At 47.6% G+C, this 23,986-nt stretch overlaps 1 protein-coding gene across 4 annotated transcripts in view; it reads left to right on the forward strand.

The window, feature by feature from the left end:
• Positions 1–23,572, forward strand: part of ETV6 (ETS variant transcription factor 6) — a 222,383-nt gene extending 198,811 nt beyond the window's left edge. For all 4 annotated transcript variants that reach the window (XM_036457844.2, XM_036457845.2, XM_036457841.2 and 1 more), the window contains 4 exons: positions 1,986–2,528; positions 16,917–17,059; positions 18,856–18,956; positions 23,056–23,572. In XM_036457844.2, coding sequence (XP_036313737.1) covers positions 1,986–2,528; positions 16,917–17,059; positions 18,856–18,956; positions 23,056–23,161 — 893 coding nt within the window. In that variant the 3' untranslated portion in view covers positions 23,162–23,572. The remainder of the gene's footprint in view (positions 1–1,985; positions 2,529–16,916; positions 17,060–18,855; positions 18,957–23,055) is intronic.
• The last annotated feature ends 414 nt before the right edge of the window (positions 23,573–23,986 follow it).

Here is a 23,986-nt window from a genome sequence, read left to right on the forward strand (position 1 = left end):
CTTAAAATCTAAATTCTGTCTTCAACACAGTGGCCAGTAGCTGAGATTTCTGCTCTTATCTTTCAATCATCCAGCTGTTGCTTTCCACTGAGCTCCTTCGAGAGTTTCCCCAGCACATGTGCTATTCAGAGAACACGTTAAAGATTTGAGGAAACTTTATGTGCCAATTTAGTGATATTCCCTCTGAAGCTCTCTTTATGAGACTTGCTCTCAATTTTTTGCCATTCTGGCAGCCATACCTGAATCTCTGACACCTCAAGCAACTTTCGAGTCATTTTCTGCCTGCCCCACATTTCATGGACATCCTCCTGGCAAAAGCTTTGCAAATTGGTATCTCACCCTGTGCAGTTCTCTTCTTTTAAGAGTGAAATCCCCGTCAGTTTTTTCCATTACCTTCAGATAACTTTTAGAAATGTATTCTATCCAGATTCTATTCTACATGCAGGAACATTAGTTCAATACAAGTTACTCTGCCATTATTGAAACTGGAATCCCCTTCTTCGTTAGAAAAATTGTAACATACAGCCAAAACCAGTTTGGCTCAGCGGTAGAGCGTCGGTCTGTGGACTGAGAGGTCCCAGGTTCAATTCCGGTCAAGGGCATGTAAGAGGCAGCTGGTTGATGTTTCTCTCTCATTGACATTTCTAGCTCTCTATCCCTCTCTCATCCTCTCTGTAAGATCAATAAAATATATTTTTTTTAAAAAGAAAAATTGTAACCTGCCATAAATACTTCTCTTGCTCTGCTTATCTAACCATAGAGCCTAGAGACCAGCGCTTAGCAGAATATAGAGATGCTCCTCATTCCATTTTATAGCCACATAGTCCTCCACTGTTCAGAGGTATACTATAACTTACTAAGCCAGTCGCCTCCTGGTAGCTATGCCAATGAGACCGTTCTGGGAATAGATATGGCCAGAAAAACTTTTTGAGGATGAATGCGGGGCCCTATAGAAAGCTCCATTTTCATAGACGGATTTATCTCCTTCCTATTCTTAGCAGGGACTCAAAGCCAAATGTATGCTAGCTCCTCTCTCCACCCAGCCTACAGAACTATTATACTTCTGTTGCCGCGCTGTGTAGACTTCTGGGTTGTCCTTGCTCACACGTGACCAGCTCGAAAGTTCAAGTGGGATGGGGTGGGGGTATGTTACTCCTTTTTACTGACCTCTGCCTGTCTTTAAGCACCTGTGAGTAGGGTCTGCGCACTCAGAAACAGAGTGATCCTAATTGTTCTTTCAAGTACAATCAGATTGTCATTCTGTACATTAGCCCCACTCTTCATGCTTAGAGCAGGTTAAGTGTAATATAGAAAAGTGGTAGATAATGCAATTGATGCATGGGTTCTAGAATCTGATTGGAATCTGGTTCTAATCCTTTTAACTGGCTCTGGGACCTTGGGTAAATTGCTTACCTCCTTTATGCCTCCATTTTTTCACCTATGAAGTCGGATTAAGGTAATTAGTAGCTGCCACTTAGGAGTATTGTAAATTTTCAATAGCACAATGCAGAAGCTAGGATATAATAATTGCTTTACTAATTATTATTATTATTATTGTTATTATTATTAAATATCCATAACTCCTGGAGATAGAGAAAATGAAAATTTGCGTATGAAAACGTAAGTCCGGGAAAGCATCTAGAGAGAAACCCTTAAGGACCCTGAAAGCCACATGCAGAGCCAAAAGTAAAGAATGAAAGTTTGGCCTCCTCGTGTTGGTAAGCCACGAGCAGGTGATTAATGGAATATTTGTAGACATTCTTAGCTGTCTAGTGGCAGGGAAAGAATTCTAACTATGTGCACTTGAAGTTTTTCTAAACGGGGGGGGGGGGGGGGCGGGTGGGAAGGGGAGGAGGGGGACAGCCCAGCATCCTGGGCAGAGAGCAGCTGCACTGCACACCTGCCTGCTCACCGTGGAGCTGCAGTGAGGTCCCTCCCCTGGCAGCTCACCGGGGGCTCTGATGGTCTCTCCCTCTGCCCCACAGATAACTGTGTCCAGAGGACCCCGAGGCCTTCTGTGGAGAACGTGCACCACAACCCTCCCACCATTGAACTGCTGCACCGCTCTAGGTCACCCATCACAACCAATCACCGGCCGTCTCCCGACCCAGAGCAGCGGCCCCTCCGCTCCCCCCTGGACAACATGATCCGCCGCCTCTCCCCGGCCGAGAGGGCCCAGGGACCAAGGCTCCACCAGGAAAACAACCACCAGGAGTCCTACCCCCTGTCGGTGTCTCCCCTCGAGAATAATCACTGCCCGCCGTCCTCCGAGTCCCACCAGAAGCCGTCCAGCCCCCGGCAGGAGAGCACACGCGTGATCCAGCTGATGCCCAGCCCCATCATGCACCCTTTGATCTTGAACCCCCGGCACTCCGTGGATTTCAAACAGTCCAGGCTCTCCGAGGACGGGCTGCACAGGGAGGGGAAACCCATCAACCTGTCGCATCGGGAAGACCTGTACATGAACCACATCATGGTCTCCGTCTCCCCGCCCGAGGAGCACGCCATGCCCATCGGGAGGATAGCAGGTAAGCGGGTGCTCCCCTCTGCCGCCATGTCAGCCTCGGGCATGCCTCACAGAGGCCCATTCCCTCCTGAGAACTTTGCAGCCAGCCTCACACCATCCCCAATTAGGTGCCTTCCAGGGCTCTGAGGGACTTCTGTCTGGATAAGGCGAAATCCCTAATGGGCTAGTTAATGAGCTGCTGGGACCAAGTGGTTAATGAGCCTCAGAAATGTTAAGGAACAAATGTCCTACATCCCGCTTATAGGGAGAGTCACATCAGAGTCATGGCTAAGCGAAAACACTTAGAATAAAAGGTTTATGAGCATGTTAATGGCCCTGTCCTGAAGTTTCCAGCCGCTAATTAATAACCAGACACAGCATAAAGAACCTTTGTCTCAGGCGCAGGCCTGTAATCCACCCTGTGGGCAGTAGCTCAGCGCAGCCTTCACTTGGGAGGGGGAAGAGGGTGGTGTTGGAGGCAGGTGTTGGGTCATTGGGATGGAGGAAACCACTCTTGAATTCTTTTACAATGACAAGCCCAGATTTGTTTCCTAAGACAAGAAACCAGTAGGTATCTACACATGCATTTTTGCTCATCTTCCCCTAATTTACTTGAAGTTAGTCCAGAAGCTTAATCTTCCAACCTCTTGGCAAGATTAGCTCTTTGCCTAGAGCCGTGGTCAGCAAACTGTGGCTCGCAAGCCACATGCGGCTCTTTGGCCCCTTGAGTGTGACTCTTCCACAAAATACCATTGCCTGGGAGAGTCTGTTTTGAAGAAGTGGCATTAGAAGAAGTTTAAGTTTGAAAAATTTGGCTCTCAAAAGAAATTTCAATCGTTGTGCTGTTGATATTTGGTTCTGTTGGCTAATGAGTTTGCCAACCATTGGCCTAGAGCGTCGTTCTATTCCCGAGACATTTGTTGAGCGCTGACTATGTGCAGATAAACACATTAGGAAGCAGGGGACACAGAGCTGATTTGACACAATTTTTTCTTCAAGGAATTTAAAATGTACTTGGAGAGACAGATGGGAAAAGCACTAACTAAGATATGAGGCCAAATGAAGTAAGTTCTATGTCCCAGTCATTCAGTGCACAAGCATTCATTCACTTATTTATTACTCACTCACTGTGTGCTGGATAATTAAGTACTATGGAAGCAAAGCAGAGAGAAGGCACGTTTTGACGGTAGGAATTGTGGCAGGCTTAGCAGGGAGGTAGCTCGATGCTGAAGGTGATTTGTGTTTACTGGTGGGAGGAATGCATGGAAGAAGGAGGGGAGGGGTCCGGCCTTCTTCCTCCTCCTTCTCCTCCTGCTTCTCCTCCACCTCTTTTTCCATGAGCTAATGCACCAGGACCATGGTCAGCAAACTGTGGCTCTCAAGCCACATGCGGCTCTTTGGCCCCTTGAGTGTGGTTCTTCCACAAAATACCATAGCCTGGGCGAGTCTATTTTGAAGAAGTGGCGTTAGAAGAAGTTTAAGTTTAAAAAATTTGGCTCTCAAAAGAAATTTCAATCGTTGTACTGTTGGTATTTGGCTCTGTTGACTAATGAGTTTGCGGACCACTGCCCCAGGATAAAATGCCAGCTGCACTCCAGGGTGGAGCAGTGCTCCTGACACCTCAGCTGCCTGGGGTCCTACAGGCTCCTTACTGTAATCACCTCCGCCTCCACTCAGTGTCCCTCCTTTAAGTTGTTTCCAAACTTTTCTCTGGCCCCAAATGCACCTCCAATGTTGTCTCAATTTTATTGTTAGAATTTACATCAGGAATGTTGAATCAAGAAAATAAGATGGCAAAGAAATGTGACTTGTGTGTTTTGAAAACTATGAAAAACGAAATGATCTATGTCTGGGATTTGATTCAAAATGATCCCACAGAGTCAGGCATGAGGAATGGGCGGAGTCTACCTAAAATAAGGCCAGCCCTGAGCCAATTGCTATGTGGCCAGGTGATGGATGCCTGTGGGGGGGTAGGGATTACTGTTCTCTCTACCTGTATGTGTATACAAGTATTACTTTAATAATAAAAAGAAAAAGGAAACTGAAAAAAAGATCGGGGGGGGGGGGGGGGGAGGAGCAGAGCTTAGGCAAAACCTGAGAATTTCCCAGTTGGAGAAGAGGATGGGTCAGCACAGTTCCATGAATAATAGACATGAGCCGCCTCATGCTGTTCAGCAAGGACCTTGTTGGGTTGTGTCTCTCACGGTCTGCATGGCAGCCCTGGACAGTTGCACATACTTCCTCCTTGTTTATAATTCTTGTTGAGGTAGCTTATTCCCGCTGCGTTTGTTTTATGTGGGTCATTTGGAAAGGGGAAACTACAGAGGAAGCTGAACCCCAGAGAAGCAGAGGTCAAATAGGGGTTGGGTGTCTGCAGGATGCTGTCCGTCGTGCTGCCCGCCGGGCGGGGGCTGCCTTCCTCTGAAATCGGTTTTGTCCGCCTCCTCCGTGACACTGTCCTCACCACAGCCTTCTTAGGAATCCAAGATAAGTCTGTACCAAAGGAAGTTAAGGTTTTTAGACTCGCAGAGTTATTTTCCCCTTGGTTAGTGGTTTGTAAATTTTAAAATATTAGTCCCTTAAAAATGGTGCTACTTTTTTAAATTCTTGTTCCCAGACTTTAGAATTGTTGGCCAACAGGTGTAGTCTCATTAGGACGATGCTCTATGGAATATTGTACCAACCAAGCGATGAGCCTGGGTGACTAGGGATGCCCCCTCTCCCTTAACAGCACACAGAAAGGGGAATCCAGGAAATTTAGGGAATCTAGGTCACTCTAGGAAATCACAATATTCACGTTAAATCATCTAGGGCCCAGACCCTTTGGAGGAATGCAGGAACTCATGCAGTGTGATAGAGTCCCCTGAAATTATTTATTATGAATGCTCTAATGGTATAGTCAACAGTTTAAACATCTCCCGACGTATGTATCAACTAATACCACCAAATCCAGGAGTAAGTTCACTGAACTAATTGGCACTGTTTTTTCTCAGTGAATGAGGGGATTGGAAAGTCTACAGTGTAACGCCAACTCCAAAAGTCTGTGATCTCACACTTAGTCTGATTCTGTAACCCTCATCACAATTCTTGGTGTCGTTTCGGTGTCCCTGCCTCTCCACTCCAGCTCTGCTGGTGTCTTTTTGGATTGCTCTGATCCTTGTAAAATAGATTCTGTTTATGGAAGGTCACATTAATTGGGTGGTTTCTATGTACTAAACAGCCACAATAATCTACCAGATCCCTATAAAGCAGCTGTTAGATGAGAAAGCTCCGTCCTTTTGAATGAGCACAGAGCAGAAAGACATGAAGGTGACATAAAGGTGACGTTGAATGTCACTCTGATAAATACCACAGCTGCAGGGCATGGGTAGAAACAAATTAGGAATGTTGATCAAGTAGTAAAGTCGAATTCTTATCCATTCGGATATAATTTGCTCAGATACCCTAGGATTTATACATGCAGACACCTGCATTTAAGGCACTTGACTGCACTCATGGGTGTTTAAAGAAGTGTAGACACGTTAGCTGTAAGTACAATACTGTAATTGGTATCGGCAAAGGACTCCTATTAAGTTCTACAGGAGGTGTGAGCAGGCATATCAGGGAAGGCTTCGTGGGGCGGAGCGGGGGGGGCTTTTAGCTGGGCTTAGATGAATACTTCGAATGTAGACAAGTGAAGATTTGAGAAAAAGCGGTCATTCTAGATAACAAAAACTCCAATATATATATATATATATAGTCTTACCTTGCTTGGAGTTTTTGTTCATATATATATATATATATATATATATATATATATATAAAACTTCAGGTAAAAATGTAAATTTATATATATAAAACTATATGTGTGTGTCTATATATATAAAACTATATATGTGTGTGTCTATATATATAAAACTATATATTAATATATATATATATATATATATATATATATATATATATATATATAAAACTTCAGGTAAAAATGTAAATCTAAGAATCCAGGTCCATTAAAAATCCATCCTACCTCATCAATCCTTTATTTTTTCACTGTTTAATATTGAGATACACCATACAATTAAGAGATTACATGCAAAATTATGACCGTTTACCTAGGTATTTATCTTGTGGCAAAACTAAAATAATCAATAAAGGAAATGCAGGAGGTCATTGACAATTTAAATACAAACCGCAAATTAGATCTATTTAAATACCACATTCAGCTTGTTTTTAAAGGTGTTGTTTATTGTCCAAAGGATAAGATGGACAGTTATTGAGTTTAACAAGTTGGAATGGCCGGTGCTTCTGGGAGAGAGTTCACACAGGCCGGAGTGAGACAAGGTCCTGGGTTCTATTTCTTATTGAACAGCTAATGGTGTGTGACCATGAGCAAGCTGCTGCTTTCTGTGCTTGTTTTCTGTGTATTATCCTCAGGAAGGATTTGCTGGGTGGGGCAGGAGAATCAGTCAGCATCTGCCAACCTTCTAGGATTTCTCTCAGCCCATAGACGTTTTACTGGTCTGTGTCTCACCGACGTGTTTTGTGAGCAGAGTCTGCTGGCAGAGAGCTCCACAGTTGACAAGGGGCAGCTCTGGTGATGCTGTGAGTCATGCTCTCAGTGTGTATGGACAGTCCCTCTTAGAACCCGATGATCTCAAAGCTAGAAGGGCCCTTTACAGATGAGGAACCGGAGATTCACACACATCAAGAGTCCAGCCTCCAGGAGCTTCCATCCAGTGTCCTTTCCAACACACGAGTCTCCTTCTGACATGGGCCTCCAGACTAGGGCTTGGAAACTCAGCCCCAAAGGCCAAATCAGCTGCCACCTGTTTCTGTAAATTGAGTTTGATTGGCACACGGCCTCTCCCGGTCACCTAGTGCTATCAGTGGCTGCACCGGGTGCTGTGCACTGCAAGGCAGAGCTGAGTAGCTGCAGCAGAGCTGGTGTGGCCTAAACTACTCATCCTTGGCCTCGCTTTCACTGCCCCCAGCCTCGCTTACTCGAAGGTCATTGTGCTTGGAATCATAGGCGTAAGGCAGCATGCAGAAGAAGAAAACACTGTCCCTCCTCAAAGCAATTACTTGCATTTTAGAGAATGAGGCGTGCCGAAGACATGTGTGAGCAGCAATAGCAATGATGTAAGAAAGGAGACAAGTTCTAGGCTGCAGGCTGTTTGCAGAACAGCCCAGAATGATTACAGTAACATCTGTAACATAAATACAACATAAATACAGAGAAATAAACGAAATTATTTCATCCTGGCCAGTGTGGATCAATGGTTAGAGTGTTGGCCTGCACACCGAAGGGTCACTGGTTCGATTCCTGGTCAAAGGCAAGTACCTGGGTTTCAGGTTTGCTCCCAGCCCCAGCAGGTGCATGCAGAGAGCAACCAATCAATGTGTCTCTGCTACATCAATGTTTCTTCTTTCCCCCCTGCCCCCTGTTCTCTCCTTCTCCCTCCCTCCCTATTCCTTCCCCCCACACACACTTTCTCTCAATGGAAAACATATCCTCGGTGAGGATGAATAAAACAAACAAAAAAAGAAAGTATTTCTTTGCTTACTTGAATTGTATAGTTAAGTCATTCGTTCATTTATTCCAAAATCATCACGTAGCTCTGTGTCCACCTAGAAAACTTAGTTGTTCCAAGTTTTCTTTGTTGTTCAGAGTTTTCTAGGTGATGGATAGAGCATCTCTAGACATCGCCTCTTTCCCGGCCCCGGCAATACCCCTTTCGCATTATGCCATCAATGAACCAAATACTGTTTTGTTTTTAACCGCAAACAGCTAAGTCTTAAAAGAAAAAATTTAAGTCATTTTGGCTTTCTCTTAAAGTTCTTCAATTCCATGAAAACCTGAGTGATCAGACTTCCTGTCAGCTTGTCTCTTCCTTGGCCTTGATCCAAAAACCTGCCAAGGAAGCAGGATCCATTGGCAGGCTGTTCTAGAATCCATCCGTATCCCTCATTGCCACACGGGAGTGAGGACTGTGAAGGTCTGTATAGGTCTGTTGTTCAGGATCCATGACCTTCCACGGGGAGACTGTGTGTTGTCTTGTGCTTATCGCACAGCTTTGGTTAAGTCTCTCCTTGGCTTTGCAAGTGTGACCTTCACGATAAGTGAGGATTCCATTGGTTGGTTGATCCTACAACAAACTGATAAGACATAGAATCCCCCGCCCCCTATGCCATGTTCTCTTCCTTCCAGCCCTCACGAAACACACATCATTGCAATCTTTCAGATCCTCAAAGGGGCCTTAAGAAATACAATAGGTTGATTATCTCACATTTTTAATAGAAACAAAATTCCCGTCCGGGAGGCATTGGGTCTCCTATATTGTGTATTTGTCACCAGGCGAGGACTGTACTTGCTCGATTTGGTTGTATTGACTGGGTGAGTTTCCTATGCACAGAAAGTCAATCCTGGTCACCTCAAATCTTAATTGGATGAAGGAAAATGAGCCTGAGACTCAGGGGAAGCCGTCGAGGCTCATCCTCGGGGGCTTCAAGGGGAAGTCCCTCCTCGCTCTTCCCTCTGGCTGCCTCCCCAGCAGTGCTCAGCGCTGGCGAAATTATTTCACACGAGGCTCATGGGCTTTGCTATTACAAATGAGCCTCGGGAGCAGCCTCGAAGAGGAAAAAGGGGCGTCATAAAAGCGAGTTTTGGCATTAGGATGGAAGTGACGGCAGGCCCTTGCAGTGAGGTGTGGGTGTGCAGGTGTACGTATGCCTTTGCTCGCACCCTCGCACATGTAGATGTGTTTGGAGGAAAGGAAGGGTGGCCTATGGCACATTTCCATCAGCCAGAGGGGCTCAGAATTTTAGCAGCTGAAAGGACCACATCCCCCCACACTCTGGCAGCCAGAGCGCCCTCAGCAGCCCCCTGCAGCCCCGAACCCGGGGCTCCTGGCCCAGGTCTGACCCGCAGCCAGCCCAGTGTGTGGACGCAGTGGGCGCCTGTGGGAGAGGTGGATTCTGGAGTCGAGGGGATGGAATCCTAGTCCCAGCCTCCCAAGCAAAGGTGCTTAGGGTCCCTGAGGCCTAGCTACCTTTTCCATAGTAAGAATGTGGATGCCCACTTCTGGCACTTTAGAGTTCTAAGGAGACAACAGGTAAGTGTCTAGCACAAGTAAGTTCATCCCTAAGTCACCGCTGCCCACCAGAGCTGGTTTCCTCATTTCCTTGGAGACTGCCTCCTGCACTCCCTCTCGCCTCCTCTGGGGCTCTGGTGCTGTCCCTGTTTGGAGGAGATGGATAAGAGCCCTGAGGTGGGGGGGGGGGGGGGGGGGGGGCAGGGGGTGCAAAGTGCCCTTCACCCCAGCAGGACTGGGAGGCGGGGGGGGGAGGGGGGGGGCACTGGCCCCTCACACTCTGGCTGGGTCAGCACTCAGTTTTCACTGGGAAACACTGAGAAATCAGAGCACCTGAAAGAGAAGGAGGCTTCAGAACGACTTTGTAAAAGGATAGACAGTAACAGCACAGTGGCTGCTGAAAATATTAGAGGGCTGGGGGAGACTGGAAATTCCAGTTTGGTTGAGGGTACGCTGTCCCTGGGTGGGAATCCCCGGTTGTCCCACCCCTGAGCAGAGCAATGCTCCGGCGGCCTGAGCTGCAGACACCAGCATCTCCCGCCTTGGGCAGCCAGAGGTGTGAAGGTCCCGCCTGGTCCGTAGCTGCGGTCCCTCCGCCCCATGAAGCCAGGAAGCCTGGCTTTGCCTTCCGTGCCTCAGCTCCTCCCTCCCACAGCTTGCCCCTGCTCACATATGGTTTGTGTTTTCCTAAGCCCCAGCAAAGCGCAAGCAATTACCCATCGTAAGCGCACCTCTGTATCCACACAGGATTGCCTGCACCGGATTTGTCAACTTTCTGCATCTAGAATGGCTTAGCTAGGATAGAGGAGGCAGGGGACCCTGAGCTGCAGGTCGCCCCCTGCCTGTAGTAAGTTCTGTGTGTCTATAACAGGGTTTCTCGAGTTTGCCACTCTTGATATTTGGGCCAAAGAATCCTTTGATCTGGGGCTTGTGCTGTGCACCCTGGCCTGTACCCACTAGATGCTATTAGCATTCTCCACCTCAGTGAGACCACCACCGTGGTCTCAGAACATTGCCCAATACTCCATAGGGAACAAGAGTTTAGAAACTCTGGTTACTTTTATAATGCAGAGTAGCAATTATTGTTTTGTTTTGTTCTGTTTTGTTGATCTTCACCAGAGGGCATTTTTTCCCATTGATTTTAGAGTGGAAGGGAGGCGGGAAGGGGGCGAGAGAGAACATCGATGTGAGAGAAACACACTGATGGGTTGCCTCTTGCATGCGCCCAACCAGATCCAGGGATTGACCTTGCAACCCAGGTACATTCCCTTGACCGGGAATCGAACCTGCCACCCTCCTATGCACAGGCTGATGCTCTAACCCACATGTGTCAAACACAAGGCCCGCGGGCCAAATCCGTCCCGCCAGGCCTTGCAATGTGGCCCGCACCACGCTGTCATCACTGCGCTCTGCTGTGTTTCCATCACAAGGACAGTTTATGACTGTTCAGTAAACCATTCAGCCCGCGATTTAGGCTGGATTTTAGATTTTGGCCCCTTCTCTGATTGAGTTCGACACCCCTACTCTAACCACTGAACACACTGGCCCATGCAGCAATTTTTTTTGCATGTTGCTTACCCGTTTTGTTGCTGAATCTAAAATCATCGTATTATTTTTTCATAATAAATTTAAAGAAATTAAACGGGGACACTCAGCCTCTTCTTGTTGGAGATTATACCCACAGAACTCCATTTTCCAGACCTTCATTTAAAATTCCACTGAGGCAATGAAAACTACATCAAATCGCTCTCTTGGAAGCTTTCTCGAAATTTAGATTAACCACCATCATTAAACAATTCCCTTTGTCCATTACTTGACGTCCCACTCAGGTTTTATAAACATCAGCTTTGTCTGGCCTGGTTTTGGTTATGTGTTGTTTTTTTTCCATTGGAAACCATGTTGGCTATGTGTGAACTGCCCATCCTTTTTACAGTCTCTGCTCAATGAACTTATGCAGTGAGTTTCTGGTAAGAGACAGACGTGGGAGTGAGAATATTCCTTCCCAACCACAGAAAGGGATCTTTTTTTACATCGTCTTTTAGCTGCAGACACTGGGGGTACATCGCATAGCAGGAAAAAGCAAGTACTCTCCTTCTGCCATTAGAAAACGGTTCTCCGCGATGGCATCTTGCTTGCGCTAAACCCTTTCATAAACTTCCTGGAGGCGGGGGGGGGGGGGGGGGGGGGGGGGGGGGGGAGACAGGCCACGTAATGGACAGTTGTTTATCATATCCACATGCCTTAATGGAGAAGGCCCTTCCGTTTAGGAGAAATGCCCTTAAAAGTAATGAATACCTTGTGAGCCAACTGTTCTTTACATGCGTGTTCAAGCGCTTTCTAACAGGATGGGCTTTTGTTTATAGAGGTGGATGAGCTTTATTGCATGGCATTAAGCATTTCCTTGATGATCAAAGAACACTGTATCTCAAAGGACACCGTGATGTGTACCAGAGGGAGGGGGTTGGAGACGGGCAAAATGAAGGAAGGGGGTGGAAAGGTACAAACTTATAAAACAAGTAAGCCATGGGGACGTCGTGTCCAGTGTGGTGACTGTAGTCAGGAATACTGTCGTGCATATATTGGTAGTTCTGAAGAGAGTAAATCTTAGAAGTTTCCATCACTACAGCTAAACTGTGTAACTTGGTCTGGTGACAGCTAGTAACTAGACTTACTGTGGTGATTATCTCCCCACGGATAAAAATGTCCAGTCATTAGGTGGCGTTGTCCCCCTGAAACTAATACCATGCTGGGCATATCTGTGATACCGCAGCTTAGAAAGAGAAAAAGAACATGTGTCTGTGCGGACATGGACACATGAAAAATTGCAACAGTAACAGTCTCCAGAGGACCCATTGAAGTAAGAAGGGTCTACCTTTTATGTCATTGAAATATTTATTTTTAATATATTTTATTGATTTTTTACAGAGAAGAAGAGACAGGGATAGAGAGTTAGAAACATCGATGAGAAAGTATCATCGATCAGCTGCCTCTTGCACACCCCCTACTGGGGATGTGCTCGCAACCAAGGTACATGCCCTTGACCGGAATCGAACCCAGGACCCTTCAGTCCGCAGGCTGACGCTCTATCCACTGAGCCAAACTGGTTTCGGTTGTCATTGAAATCTTAAAAACTCGTATGGCTTGAACTTCAATTGAAAAAAAAAAATTAAAAAAAGGAAAAAACTTGCATGGGCAGGCAGTTATTTTTATCATCTGGCATAATTTTTAACTAAAGAAACAAAACAATCAATAGTGTTATAAAAGCCTCTTGTACTCTGAGCTTGAAACAACTGCTTTACGCTACAAAATCCCTGTTGCTTCCTCCATTAGTGACTGAGTAATTCAATATGTCTTGAATGTCGACGTATTTTTATTACTCAGCTGAAGTTGGCTTTGCTGGATTAAATGCCATTTAAAATGATTAAATAGTGGCTTGTTTGGGGTTATTTTCACATCTATGAGAGGGAAAGGCTTGCAAGGTACACGTGGTTTTGAATCTTACAGGTGACGTCTGGGCTCTGGTAAGCCCACCCTTCATTTTTACCAACCAAAGGGCAGATAACCCTCCAGATCTCTTCTTAGCAAATGGTTTGCATAAAGGTCGCAGTTAGATGAAAAGCCAGCGTGGTGCCCAGGCCTGGGTAAGCCGGACTTGGAGAAGTGGTCTGGTTCACATTGACTGCTTTGTGAGGAAAAGGGGGTGCCAGGATAGTAAAGGAGAAGCAGCAGAAACCGCACACGTGAACATCGTTGTGCGGATGGGGCTGAGAGGAGAACCAGGCACGTGAGGTTGTAGTGCCAGGAAGCCTGCGGCCAGGGGGCTGCTGATGTGCTGCTCGCCTTCAGAAGGGCAAATGTTCTCCATATCCAGCTGCATAAGACAACCAGAGAGTTTTTATTAGTACTAGAGGCCTGATGCACGAAATTTGTGCAAGAGTAGGCCTTCAAACCACGGGCTGCCTCAGCCCTTGCAGCCCTGGCTTTGTCCAGAAGGTTGTCCGGATGCTCGTTCTGTTGTTCGGCTGTTCGGTTGATTTCCATATTATGCTTTTTTTATTATAGATTTTCATATGAATTTCACATAGAGTATCATATGAACACTCAAGAGAATCACATGCCAAATTCAGATGAATCTGAAAGTGTCATCAAGCCTCTTTGTAGTAAAAATGATTGTAACCCTGTAAGCAAAGTTATACACAACACCCTCCCCCCCCCCCCCCCCGCCCCCCCCCACACACCACCTTGTCTCTCCTATTTACCTGTATTTTATGTGATAATATTTGGTTTTGTCAGATGTTTTCCAGTTGGAAGAGATGGTGGGAAACTAAAATGTATCTGCCATTGGATGGCAGGACAACTGGACCATTAAACCCAGCTCAGTTCTGTTTCCTGTTTGCAGTAAAATTGTTGTAAGACAGGGAGGTGGCAGGGGTGGGGCAGCTTTGCCTAGAAACTAGAGTAGTCGTGTTACTACAGCTAGATTATTCTCAGTCTGCAATGGCGTGACACTGGCTTCTCTAGGTACTTACGACACTAGAATCCGTCCCCCGGTCCTGTCCCCCCACCTCAGCCCACCCTCTGGCAGTAAGAGTGCAGTATGGGAGGGTGGAGTTCGAAGAGGCTGGCCGGCTTGGTTAGAATGGGGTTCAGTCTCCAGAAGCCTGGTGTCATTGGCTTAAGAAAACCATTTGTCCTTTCCCAAAACACAATGAAACACGTCACATTAACTTTTACATGCAGGTAATTGGGAGGAAAAGAATATAGTAAGAGACACCAAAGATTTATGGTTTTGTTTTGTTTTGTTTTGTTTTTTTAATGCCAGTTTGTTTTTTATTGTAGAGAGGGAGAGAGAGAGAGAAACACACCAATATAAGAGAGATATAAGAGAAACATCAATCAGTTGCCTCCACTGGTGTATGGTACACCAGACACTCCAGCCAACTGAGCCACACCCACCAGGGCAAGATTTATGGTCATTTTACATTTCATGGTAATTCCTAGAAAAATCAAGCCAGAAAATGCCATATTTTATGCCAGGTCCTTCTGTTCAGAGGAAATGCTGGATTTCATAAAAGGTGCACTAAACAGAGTTAAACCTTGCTCTGTGAAGTCCTCAATGTTAACCAACGTACGCACGTTCCCCAGCTCCTCTGAGGATAGAAGCCACATTGGGCAGGGTGGCACGGCACAGGCCTCCAAGTCTCGTAGAACCTAGAATTCTGTCCCTCCGGACTGCACCCCAGCTTCCTTGTCCATAAATACCTCATCCGGTGTCACAGGGACCGGCTGCAGCCCTGCTCACAGAGTGCACAGCACAGCGCCTGCAAACAGCGTCAGAAAACACCGCTGTTCCTTTCATTACTTTCTCTTCACTCACGTTATCACGCATCCGACAATCCCGTAAAGCAGCGGTTTCAACCGGTGTGTCACGAGAATGTTTAAAGCAGGCAGTGCCTACCTGACTACTTAGTCAGGGCCCGACCTCTTTTCCCTTAGAGTGTCAAACTAAAAAATGACAACAGCCAACACAACCATAGCCATCTAGTGTGAATGAATCAAAACCGTACCTAGTTTTTTGTCAGATCTCCAAAAAATGCATTTTTTGGTGTGCCGAGGAACTTTAGTAATGGTGTCTGCTGTGCCCCTGGATGGAAAAGGTGGAAAATGACTGCTGTAAAGGAAGGGCTGTTAGCCCTGTTTCATAAATGAGGCAGCCGAACCTCGAGGAGTTCCAAAAACTCACCCAAGGGGACCTGACTCAATCCTCTTGTAGGAACACTCCAGAGAAGGGTGTGTTGATTTCTCTGAGAGGTGATGTGCTGGCTCTAAGCTACTCCAGGTCTAACCCAGACACTCCCTACAGGTCTCCCAGGCCTCGCCCAGCAGGAGGGAGTCAGCACCTTGTAGTGCATGGGCCTCAGGTTTCAAGTCCCCGGACCGTGGGGAGAGGGTTAGAACTAACGTGTGAAGAGAGCCGAGTACATACTCGGCATCCTGCGGCTCGTCATCGGTCACCGTCATGCTGGCGTTGGTCACCACCGTCATGCTGGCGAGTGCCTAGCACAGCTCTCGGTCCACAGTGAGCCCCTGGAAGTTGGGTCTCCTATTCCCATCTGGAGGCCAGTCCAACATGAACTAGACCTAGACAGTACCCATCGGTGCCAACCCCCACCACCACCCACCCACCTGTCAAGACTCTGCTGGAGGGCAAACCACATCCCATGATGGCACAAACCCAGAGAGCACTAGAACGAAGTGCTGTATGCGTCCTCTCTTTGAATGTGCCAACCCCCAGCCAGAAGCCTAGCTCAGGGCCCGGCCTGCACGAATTCACGTAATAAATCTTGCTTGCCCAGCCGAAGCCAGTTTGGTTCAGTGGTAGAGCGTCAGTCTACGGACTGAAAGGTCCCGGGTTCGATTCCACTCAAGGGCATGTACATTGGTTGCGGGCACATCCCCGGTAGGGGGTGTGCAAGAGGCAACTGGTCGATGTTTCGCTCTCATCGATGTTTCTAGCTCTCTATCTCTCTCTCCCTGCCTCTCTGTAAAAAATCAATAAAATATATTTAAAAAAAAAAAATCTTAGTTGCCCAGCCCAGTGATGGAGCACCCGCTGTAAAGGATTTTTTTTTTTACTGGGTTTCTTTCTATCCTATTCCCCTTATAATAAAGCAATTTTAAATACCTCCAAAGTGAGCTATAGTGAGAATATCTGTGTCCTAAAAAAAAAAAAAAAAAAGGCATGCTGGTCACAGTTCCCACTCCCACAGTCCCTGAGTCCCCTGGTGTTTGTCCTTCCCCACGGCCTTTCACGCAGCACGCTTCTTTTCCTGCCATTTTTTAGCCGACCCCACTCTTCTCGTCTCTATCCGTTCAGTATCATCCTCTTCCACCCAAGTCATCTCAGCACCACCACTGATGCCACCCACTCCCTCGGGAACATCGGGACTCGCATCTTGCCTGCCCAATTTTCAGCGCACTTCCAGGGCCAGTGCATTTGCAGTTCGAGCTGGTTCTCTCTCTCTCCTGTGGGCTCTGCTCAAACTCAGGTCATGGGTCATGGCGGTGGACAAGCGGCTTCCTCTCTCCTGGCCACTGCGTCCCCTCTTGGAAGGAGGCAGTTGGAGTGGATGGTCTCAGGCCGCACATGACAGAGGGCACCCTCCCCAACACCATCCCCCTGTCCCTCGGGGCACAGGTCTCCCTGTCAGGAGGGGAGGTTAGGCCGTCCATCCAAAGTTGGCCAAAGTAGTTTACTCAAACTATGTTCTGATTCTCGTTCTTGGTCTCTACAAGACACATTTTCAACAGCGTTTTCTTGCCCTTTTCCTCGGCAGACTGTAGACTGCTTTGGGATTACGTCTATCAGTTGCTTTCTGACACCCGGTACGAAAACTTCATCCGATGGGAGGACAAAGAATCCAAAATATTCCGGATAGTGGATCCCAACGGCCTGGCTCGACTGTGGGGAAATCATAAGGTAAAAAGGGCACCAGATCTCTGCTCTGCAAGCTGGCGCCAAAACAAAGCCGTTCTCCTGGAGTCGGGGGGTAATTGTCTGTCTTCTGCTTCCTAAGGCTGCCCGTAATTGCTTCGCTTCTTCCTCACTGGGCAAACAATCAGACCGTCGCAAAGGGAAGGAGATCATTAAAGATGCCCCTTTCCGGTGTTGCGCAGGCCAGGTGCCAGTGAGCTCAGCATATCCTGGCCGAGGGCTTCCCGCCCCCTTGACCTGGCCCCGTTACCTGTGTCATTAGGAACCGGTAACGGGGAAGCGCGTGGGGCTCTGACGCACGAGGGAGCCTTCTGAAGCGCGGCTTCTGTTCCTCTCAGTCAGAAACCCCCCTGTTCCCGAAAGCCCCTTTCCCACGAAAAACACTGGCATTCCGACTCTAAAGCACCCCCCTTTCAAAGCAAACAGGGCAAGAAGCAGAATGCCCCTCAAGTTCCCACACTAGGAAGAGGGATAGAATCTAAAAAAATAAAGCCTTCTAGAGCTAGGAGAACTGTTCAAGCGCATAGATGTAACAAGCAGGTAAAACTACCCAGATGTACATCCGTGAATTTGTGGATGAAGGAACTGGGGTCTGTGCATGCAGGAGAGTATCATTCAGCCTTAAAAAAGAGGGATGTTCTTCCGTATGCGGCCACACGGACAGACCTTGAGGACATTATGCTAAGTGTAATAAGCAAGTCAGAGGAAGGCAAATACTGCCTGATTCTGTGGCGTGCCTAAAATAAGCAGTTTGTTGGATCAAAGAATGGAATGGTGTGGCCAGGGGTTGGGGGAGTGGGGGGAAATGAGGAGTCACTAGTCAATGGGCATGAAGTTTCCTTTAAGTAAAACGAGCAAGTTCCAGGCACCTGCTGTACAACGCGTTAACACTAGTGCATTAGGCACTAAAAATTTGTTAAAAGGGTAGATCTCATGTTAAGTGTTCTTACCACAACAAAATAAAGTAAATAGAGCAAAGAGCACACCTCCCCTAAGCCCCCCCCAAAAACAAAACAAAACAAAATCTAAATAAGTAAATCCATATTCCTACTTTAAAAAAAAAAAAAAATCAAGTAACCAAGACCCACGGACAAGTGGGTGGCAGAGTGGCCCAGTGCCAGCTCAGCCAAGTGAGAGGGGACCGAGGGCCTGGCTCAGCCTTGGAGGACCTGTGCCGGCCATGACCGCCCAGGCAGGGCCCACTGCCAGACTCTTCCATGCACCAAGTTGCTGGGAAAAATCCCTTTGCACCTCCTCCCACATGGTGCCCTAGTCCCAGCGCTTGGAACCTCTCTATTCTTGCTTCCACAACAGGAATTTTAAGCAATAAAAGACCCCTTCCTTAAGGTGTCAAACCAGAAACACAGTTTGAGAAAGGTCACTGCAACAACAACAAAAAAGAAAACAGCACTTCTTTCTGGGTCAGAAGGTGAAGGATGGCCCCCAGATAGCGGGGACCTGCAGGAAATTCCCGGGGCACAGCAGAGCGCAGGCTTGGGAAAGGAAGTAAGGGAGGCTGCTGAGGGACATGCCGCAGGAGCCAGCGCTCCCGCCCCCTCCGGGACTGACAAAGGCTGATTCACCGGGAGAAGTCTTGGTAAAAGCCCAGGGTGGGAACCAGTGGGCCCTGGTGAGCAGGTAGCTTCCCCAGCTCCAGGGCCACAGGCGCCGCTGAAGAACTTTTGTTTTAACAGCTCCCCCTGCGCCTTTTCTGAGGTTCATTTCATTGTGTCTTTGTGCTTTTTTTTCTCTCTCTCTCTCTTCCTCCTTTGAACAAACAGAACAGAACAAACATGACCTATGAGAAAATGTCCAGAGCCCTGCGCCACTACTACAAACTAAACATCATCAGGAAGGAGCCCGGACAAAGGCTTTTGTTCAGGTAGCACCTCCTTTTTCTCCTTTCCTTCTTTGGGGAGGATATTACTTTCTTTAAATAAGAGGGAGGAGGGGGCCTGTTAAGATCTCTACCTGCCTATCCCATACTCAAAGCCACCGGGGCTATGCATCGGAAAGCAGGTGCTGGTTTGTTAGGATTTAAGAAAAAAATCGGGTGGGTTTTTTTTTGTTTTTTTTTAATTTATGTCTGTCCTATAGTTAAACCAAGACTAAGTAAACACAGTCTGATTCCCCTGTAAAGACTTCTTACAGGGCATGGCCCCTGTAAAACAATGCAATGATCAAATAGTATAACCCGCCATTGGCATCCGGTGTAGGGAAGGGAGCAGCCAGAGGGGCACTGTCAGGGGCCACGCCAGGGACTGAGCCTGGACTCCCAGGCCCCAACCCTGTACGCTGGTTCCTGAGTCAGAGTTTGTCACACTGCAGTCGGGACCTGGGAGTGGGTCATAACTTTTTTTTTTTAATGAAATAGAACAGAATTGATTAGTGTAGGATAGAGTTGAAAATATCAGAATGTGTCCCATGAAATTCAGAGGGACTGCTCCTTTATGAAAATTTTGTCTCAGGGGTGTGTGTGTGTTACAATCTATTTGTTATAATGCACTGTAACAGAAGTCTGAAAGCTGTTGCTCTAGACATTCCTCTTCCCAGAATTCCTCCCACTGAGTTCCACCATGGGATCTACCACGTAGATTGTGATTCCGATGCCATGTAAGAAAAGAGAGGAGTTAGCGGAAAAAGAAGGGACCTGAGGGACCAGTCTGGAGAAGGGGGATGCTGGTGCTCATGGGGGTGATTGCCGTGTGAGACCAGGGCAAGTCGGGAGAGAGTGGGGTCAGCAAGCAGCCTGTGGCCATGCGTGTTGGCAGGTGGGACAGAAAAGGCTTCGAGGTGGGACTCGAGGCGTGGGTGGGAGTTGTTTACATACCGGTGGAAAATGACCTGTCTGTGCAGGTGAGCTCGCTGGAAAGAGCTGAGAACCTGGGCATTAGTATTGGGAAGGAGCAGTAAAAACAGTTGAAATTTTAAAAACAAGTGGAAAAGGTCGCTCAGGGGACGGACCCCGAAGGAAATGGAGTAAAAAAGAACCCCCCTCTTGCTGGGTGTTCTGACCCTTCCCTCCATTCCTTCCACTCTTGGTCCGTGGCTATAGTCCTCCCACTCGACCTGTTTTTTCCTGAATGAGTTGATCCTTTTATATATCGTGAATCATCACCTCAATGGTTGGACTCTTAAATCTTTGTACCTGGCTTTAAAATCTCCCTGAAGTTTCAAATCTGAGTTTCCAAAGACTTCTTCTAGGACATGTCCATTTAAATTTAACATGTCTTGGACATGCTACATTTAAGACAGACCTTCACATGCTAGCAATCTCCCCCTCCCCCCCTTACTTCTCGTCTCTGGCATCACCGTTGTGTGAAGCAGCCGACCTTGACACCACCATTACCCGGGACTCTCCTGTGCCTGAGCCCGTGGTGGTGCTGAATGTCCCCTGGCTCCTTTCTGTGCTGTAGGCACCGCATGTCCCAAGATTTCTTACAAGCAGGTTCCAGGTTGGAGTCTATCCAATGACAGGCACTTTCTTGAGATGTGGAAGATTCGAGAAAGGCAACAGCCTCATTATTGCTTCCCGAGCAATGGAGACTGGTATCTAGACTTCAGATTCACTCCCAGAGTAATTCAACATTCTCCACCTCTCCTGCCTCCCAAACTCATGTACACTGCCAGCCGCCCTGCAACACAGATGCAGTTCCCTGTGTCAGAAACGTGTACCCCTTTGAGTTTTTGCTTTTTAACATATATACCCTCCAGCTGGCTGCTTTACGAGGCCTTCTTCAATTGCTCAGATACTCAGATATCTTATTCTGTCATTTCTTGGCCCTAAACCACTTCATGATCTGCATTGTTGTTGTTAATCCTCATCCAAGGATATTTTTCCATTGATTTTTGGAGAAAGTGGAAGGGAGAGGGAGAGACAGAGAGAAACATCCATGTGAGAGAGACATATCGGGTTGGTTGCCTTCTGCACACCACCACCCCACCCCCCACCCCCAACCAGGACCAGGGAACCTGCAATCAAGGAACATGCCCTGGACCGGACTCAAACCCAGAACCCTTCAGTCTGTGGGCCAGTGCTCTATCCATTGAGCCAAACTGGCTAGAGCATAATCTGCATTTGTAATAGGGAAGTCCTTCTCCCCATAATGAGGTCACAGGCTCCTAGGAAGTCAAGGATTACATTTGGTATAATTCTGTTGTACACCTCAATACTTATCAGTAAGTATTTCGTGATAAGCCTAGCTTGGAATATCAGAAGCTTAATATGGAAAAGCAGTCAAAAGAAGAAAAGGGTCATTTGAAGGGCCACACATAACATATTGGTGGGCATGGCCTGGAGGGCATTGTTAGTGACTTCGGATTTTGAGGGGGAAGCTTTAGCAAAGGGAGGAAAGGTAGAAGACAGACTGCAGACCATGCTGTTCCCATAATATGGCAGAAAAGAAAAGCAGTGGTAGCTGGAAGGTTCCTAGGTTTCCAATAGTGATTTTCAACAATGTGAAAAGGGAAGATTCATGCTATTAGCAGGCACGTTAGTCATTTTTGAGAAAATGAGTGCTGCAAGCCATATTCACCACAAAACAAAGGTTTCTTGGTATGAAATCCAGGGTATAATCAGGTGACGTATTAAATTGTGGGTACTCGGTACAAGATGTATGGGAGAGGAGGAAGGAAGGCTTTGGTGTAGATGGGTCCCATTAGCAGTTCTTGGATGATGAGGTAGAGCTCAGAGAATGAGCAGCAGGGCTCAGACAGTGAAAGGGGTAGAAAGGGTTCCAAATAGAGGCGCAAGCTGGAGGTTGGGAATCTGGCATGAGCCATCCTATCTAGTAAAGAAGGAATATGCAAATTGACAGTAACTCCACAACAAAGATGGCGGCATCTACAGCCAATAAGGAGGGGATATGCAAATTGATGCAACAAGGCAAGAGGCTGAAGGCGGCTCTGGCCAAGGCGAAGGCAGAAAGGTGGCTATGGGCCAGAACAAAGGTGGTGCTGGCAGCCAGGGGAAGGTAGGCCTATTCTTGCAGGAATCTTTGTGCATTGGGCCTCTGGTGACTGTATGAGGAAGAAGACTGGCCCAGCAAAGATGGAGGATTTACAGTGGAAATCGAGAGTTTCCTGGGTGTGATGACAAAGGGCCCCAGTAGGCAGGTCAGAGACTGAGTCCTTGACTTGACAAGGGTCATCGTAGGGGCTTTGGACATGGAGGAATAAGAGAAAACGTGTGTGTGAAGACAGTTCATCTGGTGCAGGGCAGAGTAGATGGGAGGGGAAAGGCGTGCCAGCACACAGTGGGGCTGAGGAAAGGGCACTCTCACAGTAGGGCAAGAGCGTTTGCATCTAGGTTGCCCTCCAGAACCATGACATCGTGGCCGAAACGTCACCCAAGTCCTTTCCGAGGGAACCCAGTGAACAGGATGTGGCTTGCAGTGTGCGCCTGGCTGCTAAGGAAGATAGACTAAAGAGGACTTGGTGCTAACGTTTTGGATGTGTTTGTGTTAACACTGAAAAAGATTTTCTTTTTGCCTTTCTGAGTTTCCAAAGCACCACCACTAGCTGGCCCTGTTATCAGAGTTTTTCTTTCAGCATGTGATTGTATCCTTGGCGTTAAAATCAAGTTTCCAATACCATTCCCTGGACTCACCGTTCAGGATGGAAGGGGATCTACAGCTCTCGTGGGTCCTTGTAAAATGTAACCCTCTAAAAATAAGACTCACAGATGAGTGAGCTGCACCAGGGTTCCCTCACAAGGTCACGTGGGAGGCACTGCACAGCCCCAGTGGGCGCTCTCTGCCTGCCATCATCCGAGCCTCTTTGTATAGTTACTTCACCGTTTTTCAGGCGAGTCAGGGCAAGGGGCGCCTTTTTCTAACGGACACTAAGTCACCGTGAACAGCTGGCTTCAGCAGCTCTCCAGCTCTAGGAGGTGACAGGGCCTTTCTCTTGTTTCAAGTTCAGGGTGAAGAACGACTTTAGCAAAATGTAATCTCTTCACGCCTCCATTTCCTCCCCCTAAGGTTCATGAAAACCCCGGATGAAATCATGAGTGGCCGGACAGACCGTCTGGAGCACCTCGAGTCCCAGGAGCTGGATGAACAAATATACCAAGAAGACGAATGCTGAAGGCACCAATCCCGTCTCGGCGGCCGCAGCCCAGGGCGCATCTGCCCCAGGACTGCTGGAGGCGGAGCAGGGGGCTGCGGAGAAGAGGAGAGGACGAGGCCCCGCGACGGGAGTGACACGTCTCTTGCCTACCAGGAGGGACCCAGAGCACCTTAGACAAACCACCCAGCACAGGCAGGGCTGGGATTCTGGCCGGCGGCACAAGCCGGGACCCGCGTTCACGTCCCCCCCCCCTCGTTCGGAATCTGTCCATCTGTAATTTCCTCACCCTCGCCCTCCCACTGTTGTCAGTTTCACGGTATTTTTGTTTTTTATTTTTTTATGACCATGCAGTTTTGACTTTCATCAGTCATCTAGGGGAAGACATGAGCTTGTTTTCCTATGGAAATATTATATCTATTATATATATATATATATATATATATTTTTTTTTTTTTTTTTTTTTTTGCAATTCTCACAAAGTGTGGCAAACCCAGCTCGTCAGGAAAGAGAAAACTTGCAAAAGGGTCCAGCTCCTCTTTCCCCCGCCCCGTGGATCAGGTCTGTTCCTGTTGCTATTGGATCTTGGGGGGACTGGGGATGGGAACGGGGAACAAAGGATGCTTTTAGAAAAGATAAAGTGAAGAAGGAGAGGTCTCTTTTTCTCTCTCCTTCCCTGACTTCTCCCCACCCTCCCCCTCCTGCACCCTTGGAGTCCAGCCTCTTGGAGAATCTGGGTTGCAATTGGCACCTACACAGGATTGGTGGCCTGAGTGCTTTTGGGGCCGACACCGCTAAATCAGACCCTCGTTTCTGCACTTGGCCATCGTCTATCCAGGGGAGCCT

Source organism: Pipistrellus kuhlii, unplaced genomic scaffold (assembly GCF_014108245.1).
Source record: "Pipistrellus kuhlii isolate mPipKuh1 unplaced genomic scaffold, mPipKuh1.p scaffold_m20_p_3, whole genome shotgun sequence".
Classification (NCBI taxonomy): Eukaryota; Metazoa; Chordata; class Mammalia; order Chiroptera; family Vespertilionidae; genus Pipistrellus; species Pipistrellus kuhlii.